A 21,450-nucleotide genomic window follows, 5' to 3' on the forward strand; every position below is an offset into this window, starting at 1 on the left:
TCCTTTCCTTGATGAAATCAGTAATATGTCTGTCACATTTTGAAAAACAAAAAAGCATACAGATTGCCGACAATCATGATGAGTTTTTCTTTTATATGGCATTTCAATGGTTAAAAAACTGATCTTTGAAAAATAGTTTCAGTACAAGCTTGTGTTGATAAAAAATCTTTTTAGTTGTTTAGGTTTTAATTACTTTGAAGTTGCGGCTTTTGTAATTACTTAAAAGTAATTACTTTGAAGTTGTGGCTTCTGATTTTTAAATAGTAGAAACAAACTTGGTCAGAGCAATAAAAATAGGAGGTCTAGGAGACCTCCTATCTTTTATTTTTTTTGTTCAAAACAAACCTTTTTTTTGTTCAAAACAAAAAAAAAGCACAACAAGGTTATGCATTTTTGATTTATATAAAAAAAACTTGATTCTAACATTAATACTGAAATTATTTTATAAATTACCAACTAATTTTGAATTTACAATTCAAACATAATTTTTACAATATGAAAAAAATTGTTATTATATCCAATTTTTGTTCAATAATGTTTAGAAAAAACAACAAAGCAAACCTGTGGGTTTAACTACTAAAACAAAAAGAGGTTTTCATGCGTTTTAAATTCAGAACAACTAAAAAAAAATTTCTCTATGTGTTTTTTGCTCCTACTTTTGTACAAACAAGGTCAAAAAAAGCACTCTTTTTGCAGACAAAGTACACACAGATGTGATGTCTAACAACCATAGAATCCCATATCCACTAGTCACCTCATATTGTTACTAGATTAGTTATTTAATGTAACTTTGAATCTTTGAAAGACATAAAAACCACAAAAAACTGCTACATTTTGGCCGCTTTTACAAAGGCGAGGTTTCTACTTTAAGAGCTATATCTTTTCACAGATAAAAGATATCTTGCTCCTATTTTTTTTTGCCTAAAAGATGCATGCCAAGGCTTCATTCTATTAAATTTTGAAACTTTAAAAACGTTAAGCATCCGTTGCCTCTTTTTGAAGAGGTTTTAGAGCTATACTCTATACTTTAGGTCCCTGTACACAAACCACAAGTGTTAAAGAGCTGATTTTTTTCAGGTTATAGCCAACACATATATGTAAAGAGTTTTTGATATTTTTTAAAAACTCCATAACCCAAAAAGGAAAAAAAAACAAAATAGATTTACAACGGAGCTCCAAGTGCAATCAGTAGCGCAAAGAGCTATAAAACTTTAAATGTGTTTTTCTCCTTAGGCTATAAAGATTAGATTTTAATTTTTACATCTGGTGATACAAGAGACCTTGCAGATTAATGTCCAATAGGTCGTTTTTTTGGTCCTCAAAATTGAGGTTGGGACCATTTTTGGATAGGTGTGTGTCTTTTTTGTTTTATGTATAAATGCAAGACCCACATATCACCTGTTTCTTTTCGTAACTTGTATTTACAAAGAAATAGAAATAAACATATTTTAAGGAACGATAATTTAATTCGACAACCATTTTCTCAAACTAATTTTGGTAAAATTTTTATTTCATTTCGCGGACCATTTTTATGGAATAGTATGGTTCTAAATACTTCTAAAGATTTTTCTCAAGAATGTAATTTCTTTTTTTTTCTTTTTGATTCTTTTAAACAAAATCTTAAAAAACTAATTTTTTTAACTGAAAATATACTAATCTACTTTTAAATTTGAAATTTTTTGAAAATCCCTTATCTATATTAGTATATGTAGATATTTAATGTGTATTCTTTTTTATTTTATTTTTTTTTTATTTTTATCCACAAGCAATTAGCGGTTTCTCTGTAACAAGACCTGATGGTCTTCTTTGAGTATCCGCGTTCTTTATATTTATTTTTATTATTTATTTCTTAACGATATCTTGACTTGTTAACTTTTATTATTGTAATAAAGTTTTGTTTATTTAAATTGTAATAAATATTGTTATAAAGAACAAAAAAAAAAACATTCTATGCAGAACAACCAAGACAACCCAAATTCTCAAGAAGAAGACCACAAATTTAAATTCGATTTCTCACAAATTATAATAAAACGATAAACTCGACTCAACATTTTAAATGTGTTGTTAAACAACAGTTACTTGACTTCAGCAAAATGAAAGGACCATTTACTTCTGCCTGCTCCAGTCGTATCTTTTACGTTAACAATAGTGCAAAAAAAAAGGTATATTGACACAAAAAAAAAACGTTTATAAAGTATGAGCTCAAAGTATCAAAAAACATTTTTTTTTAGTCCAAAGATTTTTAAGAATACTTTACATTTATACTAAAACATAAAATTATATTTTAAGATGTTATCGAACATTCATCTACACTCATACTAAAACATAAAATTATATTTAAAGATGTTATCGAAAATATCATAATTCAAAATTACGCCTACGACTATAAGAATTGAAAAACATCTGTTTAAAATATTCGCCGGACGTAAGAAAGAACTAATTCTTAGGAAGTTTTATAGAAAAGCATCACTGAATAGTACATGAAAATTAATTGCCTAACCTAAAATCAAACCTCGGGCATTTTGTTTTGGAGTATGCCTTTCAATTACTGCGTCACCTTTGCAGGATAATTGAATTCAAATCTGGTGATTAAACATTTTTTTTTTTCCTTTGTAGTTATTAAGGTGCTCTAAAAAAGATTTACGGTCTCATCAAATGGGAAACATGTAAAAAATGTCTTAAACGAATATGATTGGTTTATTATTGTTACCTTTTTATATACGTCAACCGTATAATGAAAAAAAGTAAGTGCAAAATATGCAAGACTGCGTTAATATAAATTGATGAATGTTCTTCAGATAACTCGACCCTTGAATCGACACTTGGCTAAAACAGTTTTTAAATTCTTAAAGCAACTACTTCAGGGTAATTTTTAATTCTTTTTATATTTTTGAAAATAAAAGTTATAAACGAACAATTTTAATGCCGGTTTCGTTTTGTCTCGGAAAGTTTTAATTTAAAAATAATAATTAGTTATAACAATGTAGAAATATAAGCATAACGTTTTTTTAATTGATATATACAAATATTTTTTTCAGTATTTACGTTTATAAACTATAAGTATATGCTACGTGTGATGAATTTTTTATTATGCAAATAGTTTTCATACCTTTTTACATTTAGATGCTCAAGAGTTTTTATCAAGCAAAACGAAGTCGCTTCTTTCGGAGACCGTAAAAATGTAAGTAAATCAAAAGAGCTACCACTTTTATAAAATTTAAATTATTTATAAAAAACACTTCAGTAATACTTTTCAATATCAACGTTGAATGCAACATTAAATATATATGTATTCTTTAGAGTAATAGTGATATAACTTAAAACTTGTGCACAGTATGCTAGGTTTAAACAAAACCACAAAAAAAGTTGATATTCTGAACCACATAGTAAAATATATTCCTATGATCATATTGTATCTATCTTATACTATTAATTTTAGGATTGCATTTATAATAGTATCTTTTAAAGGTACAATAATAATAAGTCTGCAGATAAAATTTTGTAATTCTTTAATACTAATTTCAGTTTTAGATACAGCTAAATAAATTATATATATATATATATATATATATATATATACTTTACTATTAACTATTTAGGTGCTCTAAGAAGTCTAAACGATCATATCACAAAGCTCCGCATTATATAATCTAACATATAATCACTATTTTCTAAATTAGCAATGTTATAAATTTTATAAAATTATAATTTGAGACAAATTAAAACTAAATATAGCTCTAAAAATATTTATTTAACGTTTAAAATAATAAACTTTTTACAGTACTATTATTTGCTAGACTCTATTTTCTTTTTTGAGACATCTTGCAGGAAAAGGCGCCTATGATGGCATACTTAACTTTAAAGCTTCATTATTCAGTATCTTGTAGACCAAGAACAAAAGTTTTGGTATGGATACATTTTTTGTTACATGTAGAACAATAATAATCCTTGGAGTTTTCATCAGTTTTGTTTATTTTAAAATTCATTTCTATTTTTAAAAAAAGCACAAGTATGCCATCATAGGCAACCACTGCTCCTATGATGGCATAGAGGAGGATGGAGCTGGTTAGAATCAAGGGTAACTTGATGATTTCATTTAACCTTGGAGTCTTTCCTCAGAAATGCCAGATATTACTCGTAACTATCCTAGCTAACCATTTCATGCTACGCAGCAGCATTAAAAAGTTTCGCGCATGCGCATAGGATATATTGCGTTTTATGTATTTTTTGGACCAAAAAAAAAAACCTTTTGGAGTATCGCTTTCTTTTTACTTTACTTAAAAGTAAGTTTTTCTTGAATAAAATAAGGTTTTCATACCTCGTCAATATTGCAACACACCCAACTCGTTAGTATGCCACCATGGGAAGAAGTCATTATTTTCATTAAAACAAGCTGTGTCTGCCTTGATCAAAAGATAAAATTAAAGTAACTATTCCACTAAATGCACAAAACTTGGATACAAAATGCATGAAAATTTCCCTTTTGCACAGTTAATAATAAAATAACAATCTTAAATATATGAAGGGAACAAAATTACAACAGCACATCCCAATATCAATTTTTGTTGATTATAAAACAATATTTGCGCACAAGGAACGTATTTTCACTAAAACTAATGTCGGGAAAAAGCAGATTCATCACAGACACACACCTTTTACACGCAGATCTTTCTTTATATAAAAAACGATACATTTAAGTTAACAAAAAAATATTGAATAATATGTTTTTTAATTTTTTTAGGCTAGATTTACCACAATGATCAGTCTAGGCTAGATTAACCACAATGGTTCTTTTAGGATAGATTTAAAACAGTGATTCCCATATTTAGGGTTGAAAACGACCTGAAATTTTCCGGGAATTTTTGCTTAAAATTTATGGAAATTTTCAAAAAAAATTTTATTTCAATAAGCTTACATACTTTTATAAAATTTATTTCCTTGTTTTCAAAAATATGAGTTTTATCATTGTAGCATTTTGGTATTCCTTAAATATTTCAACCAAAAATATAAAATAATAAATTCCTGTATGAAATACTGTTGGTTGGTTTTTCTAATGATGCTGTTTTTTTTTAAAACAAGGGCGCAAATGCATTGTAAAAATAGTTGGACCTGCATTATATTGCTAGCTTGAAACACTGTACCATTGTTGTAAAGTTGCATTCTTTTCTCTTTTCTACAAATAGAAAAGGTCTAACTTATTTTACTATGCATTTACGCCCTTGTAGTATTTAAATATTATATAATTTTTGAAAATTGATTTAAATTTATTGTTGTTGTTCTTTAGACTTTGAGTAAATTAAAATTTTATTTCAAGATTTTGAAATTTTGGATTGTTAAATATTTTCGTCGTTTACTGTTGATTTTCTATTTTTTTTATTCTGGTGTTGTTTATATTTTAGTTACTAACTCCATTTTTATTACCTTTACTTTTTTCAAAACTTCTTTTCTTTATCTTTCATCTTTCTTTAAGACCTTAAAAAATTTTTTCAAAAACTCTGAGAACATGAGACAGATCTCGTTTATCATAATGCTAGTCCCACAATTTTTCTGTAATTGTAATTTTTCTTAACCTTTCTTGATCTCACTAAGTGCAAAACAATTTATATTTAAAAATGCGCGTTATTATCATCATTAGGTATTATTCTATCATTTCCATACACCCATAATAAAATTCTTTCATAAATTTGTTCGGAAATTAGGTGACTCCCGTACTGACATGTTGCGGAGCAAAAGGAGACATTTTATTTTGTTTTGCAAATATCTAATATGTTTATTTAATGTGAATGCGTAGTATTTACTATGTTCAGTTGATACCCAACATACTAAAATACTAAAATGTACTATTTACTTATATTTATTATATTTACCTAATATGTTTAAATTTTATCAACAGGTTTAAATGTTGCATTTATTTGTTGTTTTAAACAGTCTAGTAATGTAAATGTTATTTATCACTAGTAGATTTGCAAATCTAAAGGCATTAAAATAAGTAATTTGTTGTGTTCATTGTTGTAAAACGGTATGTGTTTTATAAGTTTTAATTTCAAATTATTAACATCAGATAAAAAATTAATATCAGTTTAATATTGTAAAATATAAACAAAATATGTATGCTGATAAGATACATAATAATATACTGAACTTTTCATAGAGTTTATAAAAATATTTTGCAAAGCGCACAATATCTTGTGAAAATAAGATTCTTTAGATTTTAGATGGGCACAAAACTCATACAAAAAACATTATTTTATTGGATTTTGCTAAAAGTTCTAGCCATATGTAATTTATATGACTGGTGGTGGTGGTGGTGTTTGATTTATATGACTGGTGGTGTTTCTATAATAGAGTAGTAGAATATTTTATTTAATATTTTAATATAAAAAACTTTCAATATAAAGAATATTTTATAATAAAAAACGATTTATTTTTCTAATTCTTTTAAAATCTGATTTGATTACCTTAGATTAATTCTAAACAGTATGTCTCATTTTGCCCCACTATGTGGGGCAAAATGAGACAGTGTAGGTGTTGTCAATAAAAGATCTCTTAAAACCTTGCCATTGAAGTTTGGGAACTTATATTTTTTCGGATTTTAGTAAGATGTTAGAAGACTTATTATTATATCTTTTTAAAACTTGTTACATGGATTGCATCGTTTATCTCGAAAACACATTAAAATTTACCATTTTTTGAATTTTTTTAAACTGGAGGAGTTACCGTTCCTCCAATTTAAATCCAGTCACTTCAAGAAATTGCTATTTTAAAAAACCATCCCATCAAAAGTATTTAAACAAAGTTTTTATACTTCAAAATTAAAATAAATCTAGAAAACCTTCAACATTTTTGGAAGAAAGATGCACAAAATATTTCAAAACAATTTTTTACGTCTTTATTAAAGCTCAATTTAAAAGCAAATAACCAAGTATTTAATCAATTGAAAAATTTTATATGACCTATCTATATTAAACATGCCTTTGCATAAAACTTTCAATTTCAATTGATAATTTTTTGTTAGTAATACGGTTTTCGATCCTCTCGCTCTACGGCTGACTTGCTAGCTGCTATGAATGAAAGATTTTATCTCTTATTAGATGGAGGCGGAGAGGCTAGAGCTATTGCTCTTGACACATCTAAGACTTTCGAAAAAGTTTGACATTTTGGTCTTCTCCATAAGCTTTTTTCATATGGTGTATCTGGGAAAGTTTTTGAGATTATCAAATCGCTTCTTTCTAACCGTTTTATTAAAGTTATCCTCGAAGGCTAACATTCTTTTTTATTTCCAGTAACTTCTGGGGTACCTCAAGGTTCTGTTCTTGGTCCTATTTTGTTTCTTATCTACATTAATGATCTTCCTGACAACCTTACATCTAAAGCAGCTCTTTTTGCTGATAAAAGTCTTCTCTTTTTGATCGCTTAGAACAGCCGATCTTGAATCTGATCTCACTTCTGTAACAGATTGAGGTTCACAGTAGCTTCTAAATTTTATCTCCAACAAAACTCAGTTATTTACTGCAAACAACTATCGACATTTCTATATTGATGAATGGCAACCCTCTCTTTACTTCTTCTTGAATTATCATTTACTACTGACCTTTGATGGAAACCATATATTCAATCGATTGCTAAATTAGTATCAGTTAAGATTGCTTCCCTTTATCGTGCTTCTCACTTTCTCTCTCCTGATTCCATTCTCTACCTCTACAAATCTCTTATTCGTCTCTGTATGGAACACTGTTGTCATATTTGTTGTCTGGTTCAGTTAATGATGCTCTTTCTCTTCTAGACAAGGTCTAAAAACGTATTGTAAACGTAGATGAACCCGGTTTATCTGCTAAGCTCGAGCCTCTTTCCCATCGTCGTAAAGTTGCAAATCTTTCTCTTTTCTATAAATACTATCATAGCCGTTGCTCAAAGTAGCTTTCATCTCTAGTTCCATCAACCAAAACTCATTCTCGCTTGATCCGTCATTCATCAAAGTCTCATTCTTTTACTGTATCTATCCCTGCATGCTCCAAAAACTTTTTATTTGTCTATCTTTTTTCCCCGCACTTCAACCCTTTGGAACTCTCTCCCATCTTCATGTTTTCCTGATCATACAACCTTCAACTTTTTAAGTCTTCTGTCGACCGTTTTCTTGCTCTATAACTGTATTATTTTTTTCTTGTAACTCCCAACGTAATAGTGGTTGCTTGCAGACTTATTGGGAGTGAATCAAAATTAAAAAAAAAAAAAGTTTGTCAAAAACAAAGCATCTTTTTAATTTTGAACACACTAATTCAACGCAACTTGAAGGTGCAGGTCTTCCGAAATGTCATGGCATTTAAAAAAATCATTAATTTTACACTAATAAATTACTAAAATAATAGCAAAAGTAAAATTTATTGTTTCACTATATCAATTGTTTATTTACACAAAGTACAGAGTAATAAAAAATTCACGTCATAATATAAAAGACTATATTACATATCTTATAATCAAAAACATAAAAGCTCATCTTTTAATTTCAAAAACGGTTAAAAAAACGTGAAAATTGTCTTTAAAAAAAGTCAACAAATTATAATAAAAGCGTTAAAATTATCAGTAATTAATCAATAAAAAAAAAAATGCTATAATTATATTAAAAAAATAAAATTATTTTAAAAAAGTGAAAAATTTTAAGCTACTTAAAATACGTTATAACCATCATAGATACGATCAAATTACGTTATAATTATGTCATAACTACGTTCAAATTACGTTCAAATTACGTCTTAACTACGTTTAAATAACCCAATAAACGTTAAAACTTATTTTTAAAAAAATAGTAGTTTCTTTTTTTTACTTATGTTATGTATAACGTTTAAAATATGTCTAACCTGTAGACAGTTAAAATAATTTACAAATTAATTCAATACATATTTACAGGCAGTTTATAAACTTCGAATTGGTTAGTTGTACCAGTTAAAAACATTGAATTTTCATGTGACATTCACATGGAATTTTCACAATGTGAAAAATTCTGTTGTAAAATAATAAAAACGAGCTAGTTTTCTACAAAAAAAAAATATATATATATATGTATATAAAAATAAAAAAAACCAAATAAAAATGAAAAAAAACCAAATAAAAAACTATATATAAATACATATTCATATATAAACGAAATTTACAACAAAATACAATTAAACTATTTTAAATACCTTTAGTAAGGCATATAAACTCTTGTTGTGCACAACTGGTTTGACAACAGCCTAACCTTAAATCCATACACTCACTGTCATGATTACACGAAACTTGAGAAACAACTTCAAGACATGATATTGTTTCTTTTGGTGGACATTTGCCTGTAATTATAATTTTATTAGTTATAAAAAAATTTCTTTTTTAAAAGAAAAACCCTGAAGCGAATTCAAATTTTTCGTTAAAGACTAGGGGATACGTCCTTTATACCCAGGCAGAAGAGTTTCAAGACTCCTAAAGTCTAAATTCTACCAAATATAAATATATATCGGAAGGTTTTATCAGCTATACTGAGTTAACAAGAAATTAGGTTCACCCACTAATTATTTCAATGAGGTATAAGGGAATGGCATGTTGTATCACTTTTATATAATCATTTTAAAAGAAAAACGACATTCAAAAAAAAAAAAAAAAAAGAACAGATAAATTTCAAGGAAGAAAGTTTTATTAAGTTAGCATGAAGATTACCTTCATTACCCCCTGGATCCAACCCTGATGTCGCCATCTGGTAAGAAAAAAAACTTTTATGGTCTTAATAAGTGTATAAATCTAAAAAAGCTTATTTTATCAAAAATTGTATAGGCATTAAAGTATATCTTCGATCTCCTGTATGTATGTACAATCTCTCCTGTATGTACAAACAAATATCTTTTTTTTATGGAGAATTAGGAAACAAATATGTCATTTATTAATAATATTATTTTATCTTGATAGTCTCATCGATTAGATTATAAAACTTAATATTTATTAGAAAAAATGTTACAAACCTCGTTAAAAGAAAACATTGATCTTTTTTTAATTTGTAAGAAATATTTAGTTTTATACTGATGAAGGCAGTCATCTAATATATCATATTATAATATAATCAATATTATAATATAATAAATATTAGTCTCGATAATTTAGGATAAACATTCATTCAAAATGCTTTTTCAAACAAAAAATATTACTGCGCAAGCTTAAATTACGCGCGGAAATTTCTAAAAAAAATCTGAACGGAGAATCGGCTTTAATTGTATCGTTATTTTATATATATTTTGCTCTAGAAGAAATCTTTTGTTATTTTTTTCTGCATTTCAAAATAATAATCGTTTCAATACAACAGTGCAGTAAACTATTTGATTATAATTAAATTTAAAATAGAACAGTTTATTGATGTAAAACTTTATTCATATCTTTTTTTTACTTTATTTAATTTATTTAATATGACATATATATATATATATATATATATATATATATATATATATATATATATATATATATATACATATATACATATATATGTATGTATATATATGTATATATATATGTATATAAATATATATATATATATATATATATATATATATATATATATATATATATATATATATATATATATATATATATATATGTATATAAATATATATGTATATATATATATGTATATAAATATATATATATTTTGTTTGCTTATTAATAAGCAAATTTTGACATAAGTCGCACATGCGAATAGTACTTTTCTTTGACGAAAATTTGTTTTAAAGCAAAAAAAAAAAAAACATGAACCGGTTTAACAAACAAAATAAAACACCAATTGGAATAATAGCTTGCACGTGATTTGTTGTTAAGTTCTATATAGTTTTATAGACCCCTAGAAGACCTTTTGGTCTTGTCACAGAGCACCGTAAGCTCACGCCTCCTTCTTTACCAATGGCGCTAAATGTTCAGAGCTCGCTTTGAACCCTTGATCTCTTACTTATAAAACAGGCGCTCCAGCCACTGCGCCACGGCCGCTGAAACGTTGAAAAACTGCGTCTTGTAAAAATATAAAATTGCCAGCTCCAGGAATCTAGTTAGAAAGGGGGACGGTTTTTAGAGTTTTTTTGGTTTTATTAAAATTTTATATCATTTTCAAACATCCTATTTAAATTAATTTCTTTTTTTTCATAAATATACTCTGTTAAATCTATAGAAATAAATATATATATCTTTATTAAGCCACACGAGTGACTGAATAAAAGTACATATATGTTTATAACTAGCTCGTGCGCACACAAGCAGCACTAGTTATAAGCAGAAATTAAGATGTGTTAGTTTTGATGCAAGATTAAGCTATGCGAGCCGTCGTTTTGATGAAAGATGTAAAAGTACACCATTAAAAGTAAAAAAGGCAATTTTATGTTTCACTCGAGCTAAATTTTTTATGCATTATTACTTCTATTAACTTTTAAAAATAAAACTATTATAGTTGAATCAAAAAGAAGGAATTATTCTTATAGAATACGTTACAATAATAATAATAATAATAGTAGTAGTAATAATAAACGTTCCTGGATAAACAGATGTAAAAAAATTCTTTATTCAGAAACGTCTTATGTTGAAACTGTTAGACATTTTGCTTCCTCAAAAAAGATAAACTTAGTAAATAGAGAATTATAAAAACTTCAAAATACTGGTTTTAACTTTGTTATGAACTTAGATCTAATGGAATATGTAACAATGCTAATGAGATAAACAATTTTTTGCTGGGACAATATTTAAAGTTTGATACAAAAAAAGCATGATTTATTGGATTGGATACATTGGATTAAAAATATGCCGCAACAGTTGCAATTGGAATGATTTTAGGAAATTATTTTGTAAAAAAAATTTCCAAAAACATTTGTTGAGTTGTCAAGCACTAAGAGAAAATGTTGTCCACAAGGAAAACATTTGCGTTCCTGCTGCTGAGCGAGATTTTGCGGTATCCCATAGATATATTTTTTGAATGTATTGGAATAACATTTTCAATAATGGGAAACAAATTTTGATGTTGTTATTAAATGAGTTTCTTACAACAATAGGTTGCAATATATAATTGTTTAATAATTATGTAGATAGCAATTATAATCTTTATAACTACTGCATATTTATCATATTAAAAATGATTCTATCTCTAAAGCAAAAAAACAATTTACAGTGAATTTATGTAAAGTGAAAATAAGAGCCGAGAAATTAAAACCTTACGAAAACGTTTTTGCAATTAAACGGAAGTATTGGCAGGTGCAATATAAGGAAGCACTTAGGAACAATCATTTGTGCTCAATAGAACGACGAGTTGTGCGACAATAATTTTTTTCAGGAAGATGAAGTGATATCATTTATAACCAGTGTTAGTCAAAAAAAAAAAAAATAATAATCTTATAACGATGGGAAGGCAGCTCAAACAGTTGCGTATATAAAAAACTTATCCAAATGAAGAGTATTTTAGCTTCACTAGCGGATTCATAAACGATTATAAATTTCATTTGTTTTATGAGCAACAAGTACCAGGCTGCAGACGTTAGTCAGTACGTCACATCCTTTAAAAACATTGAACGCGGTCATTTCAAAACCCTAACTTTAAATGGCTCCCGTAAATGCAATACTACAAATCTTTATATTTGATTGGCACCCGTAACAGCACTACTGTAAAGGTATTAAAAAATTATACTTACTGTTTAATTTTAATGAGGGCTCAAATTGAAAAGAAAGAGGATACTGTCTTTTGCGACGAGCTGGAGAATTCCAAACTTTACCGTCTAAATTTCTATTCTCCCAGTCATTGATATATGAAACAAACTTTTTCATTTTAGCCGCTAAAATTGAATTAAAATTATGGGAATAGTTTTTCAACAAAATACAAATTAACATAAATTGACACATAAAAAAATTAATTAGAGGTTGGGTAATAGGTATCCAAAATAAATATTTGCATTTATATATATAAAATATTTTTTAATATCCATAATGGAGGTGAATAAAAAACTGGCCAAAAAAAAAGGGTAATTTGTTAGTACCAATTCTTTTTTTAAAATAATAAATTTGAAATAAAACCACCCTCGAAAATATATGAATTTATCAAATAAATCATAGGGAGTTAGCGAAAATAATATTCTCAAATTACTTTTATAAGATGCCTTCGTTTGATTTTGCATTATTTGCTGTAAATGTTGCTGTGAATTTTTCCCATCTTTATTTAGACTTCTAGGATATATAACTTTTGAAGTTCCTTTAATTAAACTAAAGCTATTAGTTTTTTTTACTGGAACATCACTTTTAAAAGGATATCGCACTATTATATTATCATTGTTAACAATTTTGTAAAGATTCAAGTCGTTTGGAGCCATTGATTTTTTTAATGCTAATTTACTTATGAGATTTTTAGTTTTCGCTTCAACGTTTAATGCATCATTAAGCGTAAGTTTCGACAACGGGATTTCACCACCTGGAAGTATCCTATTAGAATTACTCAATCCATTGCTTAATGCAAACTTCGACAACGGAACATTGTCGTACCCACTTGGAGGTATTTCGTTATCATTACTGAATGCATCGTTTTTGAATGTAAGTTTCGATAATGGAACATCTCCACCTGAAAGAACTGTATTAAAATTACTTAATCCATTGTTTGGTGTAAATTTCAACAAAGGAGCGTCATTATTTGGAAGTAATTTATTATAGTTATTCGACGCATCGCTTAGCGCAAATATTGACAACGGAATATCACTATTCGGAGTTACTTTGTTATAGTTATTCGATACATCTAGTGTAAACTTCAACAATGGAATATTACCACCTGAAACTAATTTGTTATGAGTAAAATGTTCTGATGCCGAAGGCTTATCGACGATTCTCTTAACTGTGTCAGTGGTTGAAGAGTGTAATGTGCGTTTTACTAACTCATCATTATACGAGGGGAAATTAAGAGTTTCGACACTTGCTGAATCTATTAACAGAAAAGCACAATAGATTAAAATTAGAAATAAGAGTTCACTATAAGATTAAAAAAAAAAAAGCGTAATAAACATCAAAAAGCTTTTACTTATGAAATCGTATACCTCTATCTCCAAACAATGACAAATCGTCACTATACATATGTGAGTCAATAGTGTAACTAAACTTAGGTCGTCTCAAACTGTCCGGTTTCAGTATTGTACTTCTATCAAGATTGGGCAAGTAGCTGAAAGTTGTTTTTTTAAATTTGTCTAAATTTAATGGAGTTGCGTACCCGCTGTATTCGTTATTTCGAACTAAAATTGAATGAAAATTGGGTAATAAGTTAGGGGCATTGCGGCTATTAACATGTTGCAAATTGGATACTACGCTAGATCCACTGCTGCTATCAATGTGCTGTGAAATCCCTTTGTTAATTTGTGGAGTAATGACTGAATGATAAATGGGAAAAGAGTATGCGTAGCTGTAAGGAACTGAAGTAGCATAATTTTCCAAATTATTTTGCAAAAATAATGGTTTCGGATAAAATTGTTCGTAAACATAAGGCTGGTTTGTATTAAAATTAACTTGATTCGAGTATGGTAAAACATCTGAAAACGTTGTCTTCTGAAGAAAATTTGGCTGAGAAAGAAATTTATTAGATGCGGGTAATATACTTTTCCTCAAACTGTTTTGGTTAGGAAAGTAAGGTTTGAAGTAATAACTAGCAGGATTAATTGGTCCAGGAAGCTTATGATTCAGTTTATATATGTTAGCAACGTCGTCTTCGTGTGTCGCTGGAGATAAATAGCCTAATCCATATTTTTGAGAAGAGTCAAAGTGTGAAGATTTAAAAAGATCCTCGCTATTTATTATTCTTGCGTTATCACTTAAGGAAGGTCGCGGTATTAAAGATTTTTTGACCACGAGAGACCAATCTTTTAGTTTTGATGCATTGGGAGGACGTGAGAACTTAGATGTATCATCTAAATAATAAATTCATTTTTAAATAAAAAAAATTAAAAAAAAATTATGAAATGGACCTAAAATGGCAATAACAACAACAAAAAAGTAATAGTTAAAAAGTTGATATTTTTGTTAAAGGTTTGTCATCCAAAAACATTCTACGACCTAACTGAAAAAAAATCATTGAAATTATAACCGTATTTCTTAAATTTACCAGTCACTAGTTTGTGTAAGATTTTAGTAAGTTCCATCGGATCACTAATCGCTCGAGTATCTTCTGTGTGAAAAGGATTGACATTTTTCATACCTTGATGTTTTTGAAAATTTTATAATTATGTGATTTTATTTAATTTTACAATTTAAAAATTGAATAAATAATTTTAATAAAACAAGCAAAACAATCATATTTACTCACTTGGAAAAAGCATTGGATGTGAAGAGACTTTCAGCAAACTAGTGTTAGATTTTGATGCGTACTTGTGTTGTGTTTCTAGTAACCCAGTGTAAAAATTACTGAAACGATTTTCTAAATAAATTTTTTTTTTAATTGGAGTATTGAGTTATTTTTTATAAATATACAAGTAAACTCAACAGCAAATAGTGAATTTTATATGTTATATAACGAAGTTAAAACTATAAATAAACATTAACAAAAACAATGCACCTCTCAAAAAACCAAAAAATTACCTTTAACGCCTAATGCTGATCGAAATTTTTCAGTGATAAACACAAACACAAATCCCTTGCTAAAATATTTACGCGCTGAGGAATGAAAATTTAACGTGAATTTCGCAGTAGGTATGTGAACTGTATGGGATGTTTTACCACATAGCTTTTCTGATTTTTCGTCATAAAAAAGCTCAACGTAATCATTTTTACATGAAGAGTCGCTGAAAACAAAAATTTACATTATTACATAAACAGCTCTTACATAATAATAGGGTAAAACGGAGCTAGCTTAATATAGGGGCAAGTTGGGCAATTACGTTGTCTCGAAATCATTGCAAAATCAACGCATTGCATAATAAAACATTTAACGGATGAAAGTTAGGGAAATAGAATGGTAACACAATGCGCAACAAAAGGTTGTTTAACGGCAGTCGAGTAAGATGCACGGGCACTTTTTCTATTTCGGATTAAAAACATAAAAAACTTAACTATTGCTATTTTTTAATTATTTTTTTAATCTGTCATCACGTGATAATATTTTACTAATTTATTAGTCTTATGATTATAATTAGCCGTTTCTTCCGAAATTTCACCGATTTTTTTAAAACTAATGCGTTACCTTGTCTAGTAGGGGTAAGTTGAACAGCTTTGAAAAAAATAAAACTGAACTATTATATACAAAGAAAAAAATTTGATTAGAAAGAATTTTGCGATACATTAAAAATATATATGTATTTTTTTAAATTAGTAACTTTTAAATTTTGATTTAGAGTTCAAAATAGTTGTATAAAATAATATTTTTATATTTTCTTATTCATTACTTTCTTATTGTTAAACTTTTTCTCTCCTTTTACGTCATTAAAGTGGATAAAATAAAAAGTTTATAAATTATAAACGCGCTTACTGTTAGCGATCGTTTTATTGATGGTTCACCCAAGTTCCATATTATGCATATTTATTTATTCTTGCTCTACACAGTTGCACAAATTACCCCGTTGGGGCAGGTGGAGCAGCTCGTTAAAATTTTGGCAATACCTCGTCAAACAAATAAAAAAATAAACTTTTTTTCTTAACTATAGCAGGTTAAATTATCTCTTTAATAGCGAAACAGTGAAAAAGTTACGTAAATCCGGCACACCGTTTATGAGATTTTTGATACTGATTACTGGAACTGAATACTGAAACAGATACTGTTAGATCTAGTAAAAATTCCTCAACTAGCCTCGCTCTACCCTACATGATAAAAACTAGGGTCCATCCCTAGTTTTTATCATGTAGGGTAGAGCGGGGCTAGTTGAGGAATTTTTACTAGATCTAACAGTATCTGTTTCAAAATAAAATGAGGGTTGCAAAAAAGTAGTGAAATTTTTGTACGAAGATTTTTAATTTCTCGTTTATAAATATGACCAAACGGAAAGGTGCTGGGTTTTCTGACACAATAACCTAGTTTCTTGTAATTAGAAAGGGTTAGAAGGTAACGCCTAAGAAAAATTTACGATCAAATATTACGTTGTTTGACCAAGAAGCTCAATTAACAATGGTCAGTAATAAAGCTCTATCCTCAAAAGCAAGAGGTCCGAACCCTATCATAATCCTGACTGTATTGTATTTATTTTGTTTAAGAGTGATGTAGAAAAATTTTATCCAAAAATAAGAAATAGCCTACTCGGCTCTTTCGGTTTTTGAATAGGTATTTTCCAAAAATTCAATACGAGTTGAGGGAAAAAAACAAAATGAAGTTTACAAAACATAAAGGAGAAGACTTTTTAAATCACGGCGCAATAAACATAATAAGTTACCTTTTTCTCTTAGTCCCAATATCAAATACTTCCATTTTCAAGAAATAACCTGAATGATCTGGAGACTCAAAAGATACTCGGCAATTTTCGTTTGTTGGATACTCTTTAGGATAATTTGGCGATGTCACTATACCTAAGGGCGCATTGATGACTTGGTCTTTAATGTCACATACGTCTAAAAAAATTATTATCTCTAACATCTTTGCAATACTTTAAAAACTCTAGCTAATTTCTTCAAAATAGATGCAATTATGGGGGCAGATTTAGAATCTGTAGGGGAAAAAGTAATTTAAAAGGTTTTTGAGCAAATACTGTTTTTTTATAACTTTTTTTTACTTTAAAAACAATTAATAATTTAATAATTATTAATAATTAATAATTAAAATTAATAATTTTTTTTAGTGCCTTACGAGAATGAATCACAACAAATATACCTGTTTGAAATTTGATTTTTCGCTAATAATTTTAGAATGATGAGTATTTCTCAAAAAGTAAGCATTTTCAAACCCTAGGACTAACATATCAAACCCTGGGAAATAGCATTTCGAACCCTGGGACTAGCATTTTTTGGTTAAATTTTAGCAATGACTAAAATTGTAACTTGTATATGTCCATTTCTGAACTTCTAATAAGAAACAAAAGACGCAACAGTATTTTTAGCTGCTTTTTAATTAAGGAAACCTTAGGTGTTTAAAAAAATAATCAACTAATTACGTGATAATCATAATAATTGATGTAGGGTGCGAAAAAGACTTTATGAAAAAACATATTTTTCACACCATACATCAATTATTATGTAATGTGTGAAAAATACATATATTTTATATGATAATACATCAATTTCTTAACGCTTTATTTAAGTCTCATGCCACGTTTGCGCTTATGCTATAAAGTGACGTCATATGCGCTAATTCTGCTGATTCAATGATTTCCATTAGCCCTTAAGAAAACTCTAAAAATCTCATAGTGATGAAACGTAATAACATTAATTTTAAGTCTCATACATTTATCATTTTGTAATAAAATTTTTCTTTTACATTTTTTAAAACACTGCAATATAAAATAATTGCATTGTAAAACTGAATCCAATTAAAATAAAAAAAAGAAAAAAAAAAATAAAAAAAACTTTTTATATTTGAATAGAAAAAAAAAATTTTTTAATGAAAAATAGAAAAAAATAATAGTAATTGGAAAATAACAATTAAAAGGGAATATCAATCGAACAAAATCTGAAATTTAATTATTAACAAATATTTGCTCAGTAAGATAGCAAATATTGTTAACATATGAGACAGATTGAAAAGTTTTGTTTTTTAAAAGAAACTTTTAGACTAAAGTTTAAGGCCTCAAAACTTGTACCACGAAAGGACCTATCTTTCTTCCCGTGACCCAGGATTTGAAGGCCTTTAACTGAAAATAACTTTTAATAAATTAATTATTAATAAAACTGTTTTGAAATTTTTTTCTTTAAAAGTAAATTGTTTTACGCGTAAAACTTTAAAACCAATACGCATTACGTTATAATACTAAAAAAAGTAATTATAATATATATATATATATATATATATATATATATATATATATATATATATATATATATATATATATATATAAATTTGTATATTATATAGTAACTAATAATTAAAAATGATTTTATTTTGACATGCTTTTGATAAATGGTTTTTAAAATAATATAGTTACTTTCTTTTATATAAAGATTTTAAATAAAAGAATGCAAATAGCTACTTTTTAAAACGCCTTAAATAGCCTTTGTATTCTGAACTTTAGATCTGATTGAACTATAAAGACTGCGCGATTGCAGAAAGAATGTTTTTAAAGATTGCTAGGTAATTGAAGAATAGTAATTTTTTATTGATATTAATTAAACAAATATTACATTACCCATTCATAGTTACATAATATATTACATCACCCATTCACCATTCACACATGCATAATAATTGTTTTAACTACGATTTTCTTCTTTTATAAATAATTAAAAAAGTTCCTTTGAGTGAAATCTAATAAAAATATTTCAAGTTAAAGAACTTTAAATCAAAATTAAAAAAAAAAACGCTTGCAAAATCACTGTTTTCGATTTTCAGAAAGCAAGAGATTTTTTTTTTAATTTTATGAAAGCATCAAGTTACGTAATATGTCTTTGGTCGTTACCGCAATTATTTTAATTTCAGCACAATTAATTGGTAAACTTTTGCCGAATAAACTATTTTTTTATCTTTGTTAACTTATCTAATTAACTAATCAAAGACTTTTAATAAGATAAGTAAACAAAAATAAACTTAACAAATTTATTTTATTTTAGAATGTTCCAAAACATGTTGGAAATGTCAAGACGCTAATAGATGGTCAGACTGCATTGACTGGGACCAAATATCGTGTGAAGGCGATCAAACAATGTGCGGTTTTGTTTACACAAGACAAACTTCGCTCGAAAATTACAGAAGAGATTGCTTTACACAAGATTTCTGCGACAACAAACCACTCTGCAAGGCACAAGGCTTAACAAATTGCCAGATAGAATGTTGTAACACAGACAATTGTAACAGTGGTTCACCGTCTTTTGGAAATGCAAGAATATCAGCTCCCCCTCTTTCCTTTACTCTACTTATTATAGCCATGAGTTTATTGAAACTTTTTACTTATTTTATATTTTGAAGAAACTTTTTTTAAAAATATGCATTTTAAATCTTTGCACTATTAATCAAAAAAAATTAAAATAAATTAAATAAAAATTGACTTTTTTTGTCAATTCATTTATATATTTAATTTGCTTATATTCCATTGCATTCTAAATGATTATAAAACTTTTATTGCAGTTTATAAATATCTTTGTAATACTATAATTTTATTTACTTATTTCTAAATTTTTATTTAATTGTTTTAACTTCTATAATTTTAATTACTTTATATTTCATTCTTTATTTATTTTTAAATAAATACCCGAGACAAGATGTTGATGACTGTCTACTTCAGTGTAGTTTATCATAAATCCTTGTGCAGTCGTTCCAAAGTTACTGACAAACTTCAAGCACAAATTTTCAGATGTCGATATATAATCAGGAGGAAGTTGTTTGCCACAAAACTCTACTGAAGGCTTACTTTGGTCCTCACAACGACCATCAAATATCCTCAAATAATCACTAGTGCAAATTAACGAAGGTGTCGTAATATCCAATCTATAAAATTTGACAAGATTTTAAAAGATTTAGACCATTTATTTGGAAGCCATTTTTAAAAAGATATCTTTTTAATGACAATTGTCTGTTAATTAATAACAGCATGATAATAATCTTTTAAATGAAAGATGAATATGAAGATTTTTGACTTTTTTGAGTTAAATGAGCATGGATTATTATTTTTTATTTATCTCCTGACAATGATAGAAGAGAAATATGATTACAATTAATCTGATTGGCTAAAACAACTTGATTAAAACTTGTTTTAATCAGACATACATAGATAAGTGAAAATATTTTTTATTATATTAATTTTTATTAAATTATTTTTTTGCACAAAAACAGTGACAAAACTAAAATAAAGTTAAACAATAATTTAAAAATATTTTTCAATATTTTCATTTAACATATATTTTATTCATAACAAGTTAAACTTTTTTATTTAAATATTTTACAATATTTGTTTATTTAAACATTTTACAAGTATTAGGCAAAAAATTTTGAATTTTAGTTTTATCAAAAACTATATATACAGTTTTTGATATAACTATCTATATAAAAAAATTGTCTAAATTTTTAAATTTATTATTTCATATAAAAAATTTCACTAAAACTAAATATAAATCAAAGTGTTAAAAAATCTAAGAAATAAGCTATAAATATAACAATAATTAAATCAATAAAATGAAAATATTTATAAAATATTTAAAAATATTTTTCAATATTTTCTTTCATTTAACATATATTTTATTCATAACGAGTTAAACTTTTACAGTTTAAACTTTTTTTTTTAAACTTTGACAGTTTAAAAACTTTGGCAGTTGCAGTTATGCATTATAAAAAAATATTAATACAAATTGTTAATCAAAAACTTTCATGGA

The 21,450-nt window shown here is 27.1% G+C and overlaps 2 protein-coding genes across 9 annotated transcripts in view; both read right to left on the minus strand.

The window, feature by feature from the left end:
• LOC100202641 (uncharacterized) overlaps nucleotides 1–3,201 on the minus strand; it is a 106,216-nt gene extending 103,015 nt beyond the window's left edge. Inside the window, exon 1 of the mRNA XM_065790648.1 lies at nucleotides 3,110–3,201. The gene's annotated coding sequence lies outside the window, so the exon portion shown is untranslated. The remainder of the gene's footprint in view (nucleotides 1–3,109) is intronic.
• Nucleotides 3,202–8,363: 5,162 nt separating this feature from the next.
• The window catches only part of LOC100208687 (A disintegrin and metalloproteinase with thrombospondin motifs 6), a 60,260-nt gene continuing 47,173 nt past the window's right edge, over nucleotides 8,364–21,450 (minus strand). For 3 of the 8 annotated variants that reach the window (XM_065790652.1, XM_065790655.1, XM_065790656.1), the window contains 9 exons: nucleotides 20,334–20,569; nucleotides 17,373–17,547; nucleotides 15,592–15,794; nucleotides 15,320–15,430; nucleotides 14,064–14,924; nucleotides 13,130–13,951; nucleotides 12,681–12,821; nucleotides 9,180–9,323; nucleotides 8,364–9,030 (listed from right to left, as the gene is read on the minus strand). In XM_065790652.1, the coding sequence (XP_065646724.1) occupies nucleotides 9,023–9,030; nucleotides 9,180–9,323; nucleotides 12,681–12,821; nucleotides 13,130–13,951; nucleotides 14,064–14,924; nucleotides 15,320–15,430; nucleotides 15,592–15,794; nucleotides 17,373–17,547; nucleotides 20,334–20,569 (2,701 nt within the window). In that variant the 3' untranslated portion in view covers nucleotides 8,364–9,022. Of the gene's footprint in view, nucleotides 9,031–9,179; nucleotides 9,324–12,680; nucleotides 12,822–13,129; nucleotides 13,952–14,063; nucleotides 14,925–15,118; nucleotides 15,212–15,319; nucleotides 15,431–15,591; nucleotides 15,795–17,372; nucleotides 17,548–20,333; nucleotides 20,570–21,450 lie in introns of all 8 variants that reach the window. The other 5 variants (XM_065790650.1, XM_065790654.1, XM_065790649.1 and 2 more) reach the window with 3 other exon arrangements.

Source organism: Hydra vulgaris, chromosome 02 (genome assembly GCF_038396675.1).
Source record: "Hydra vulgaris chromosome 02, alternate assembly HydraT2T_AEP".
In the NCBI taxonomy this organism is placed as follows: Eukaryota; Metazoa; Cnidaria; class Hydrozoa; order Anthoathecata; family Hydridae; genus Hydra; species Hydra vulgaris.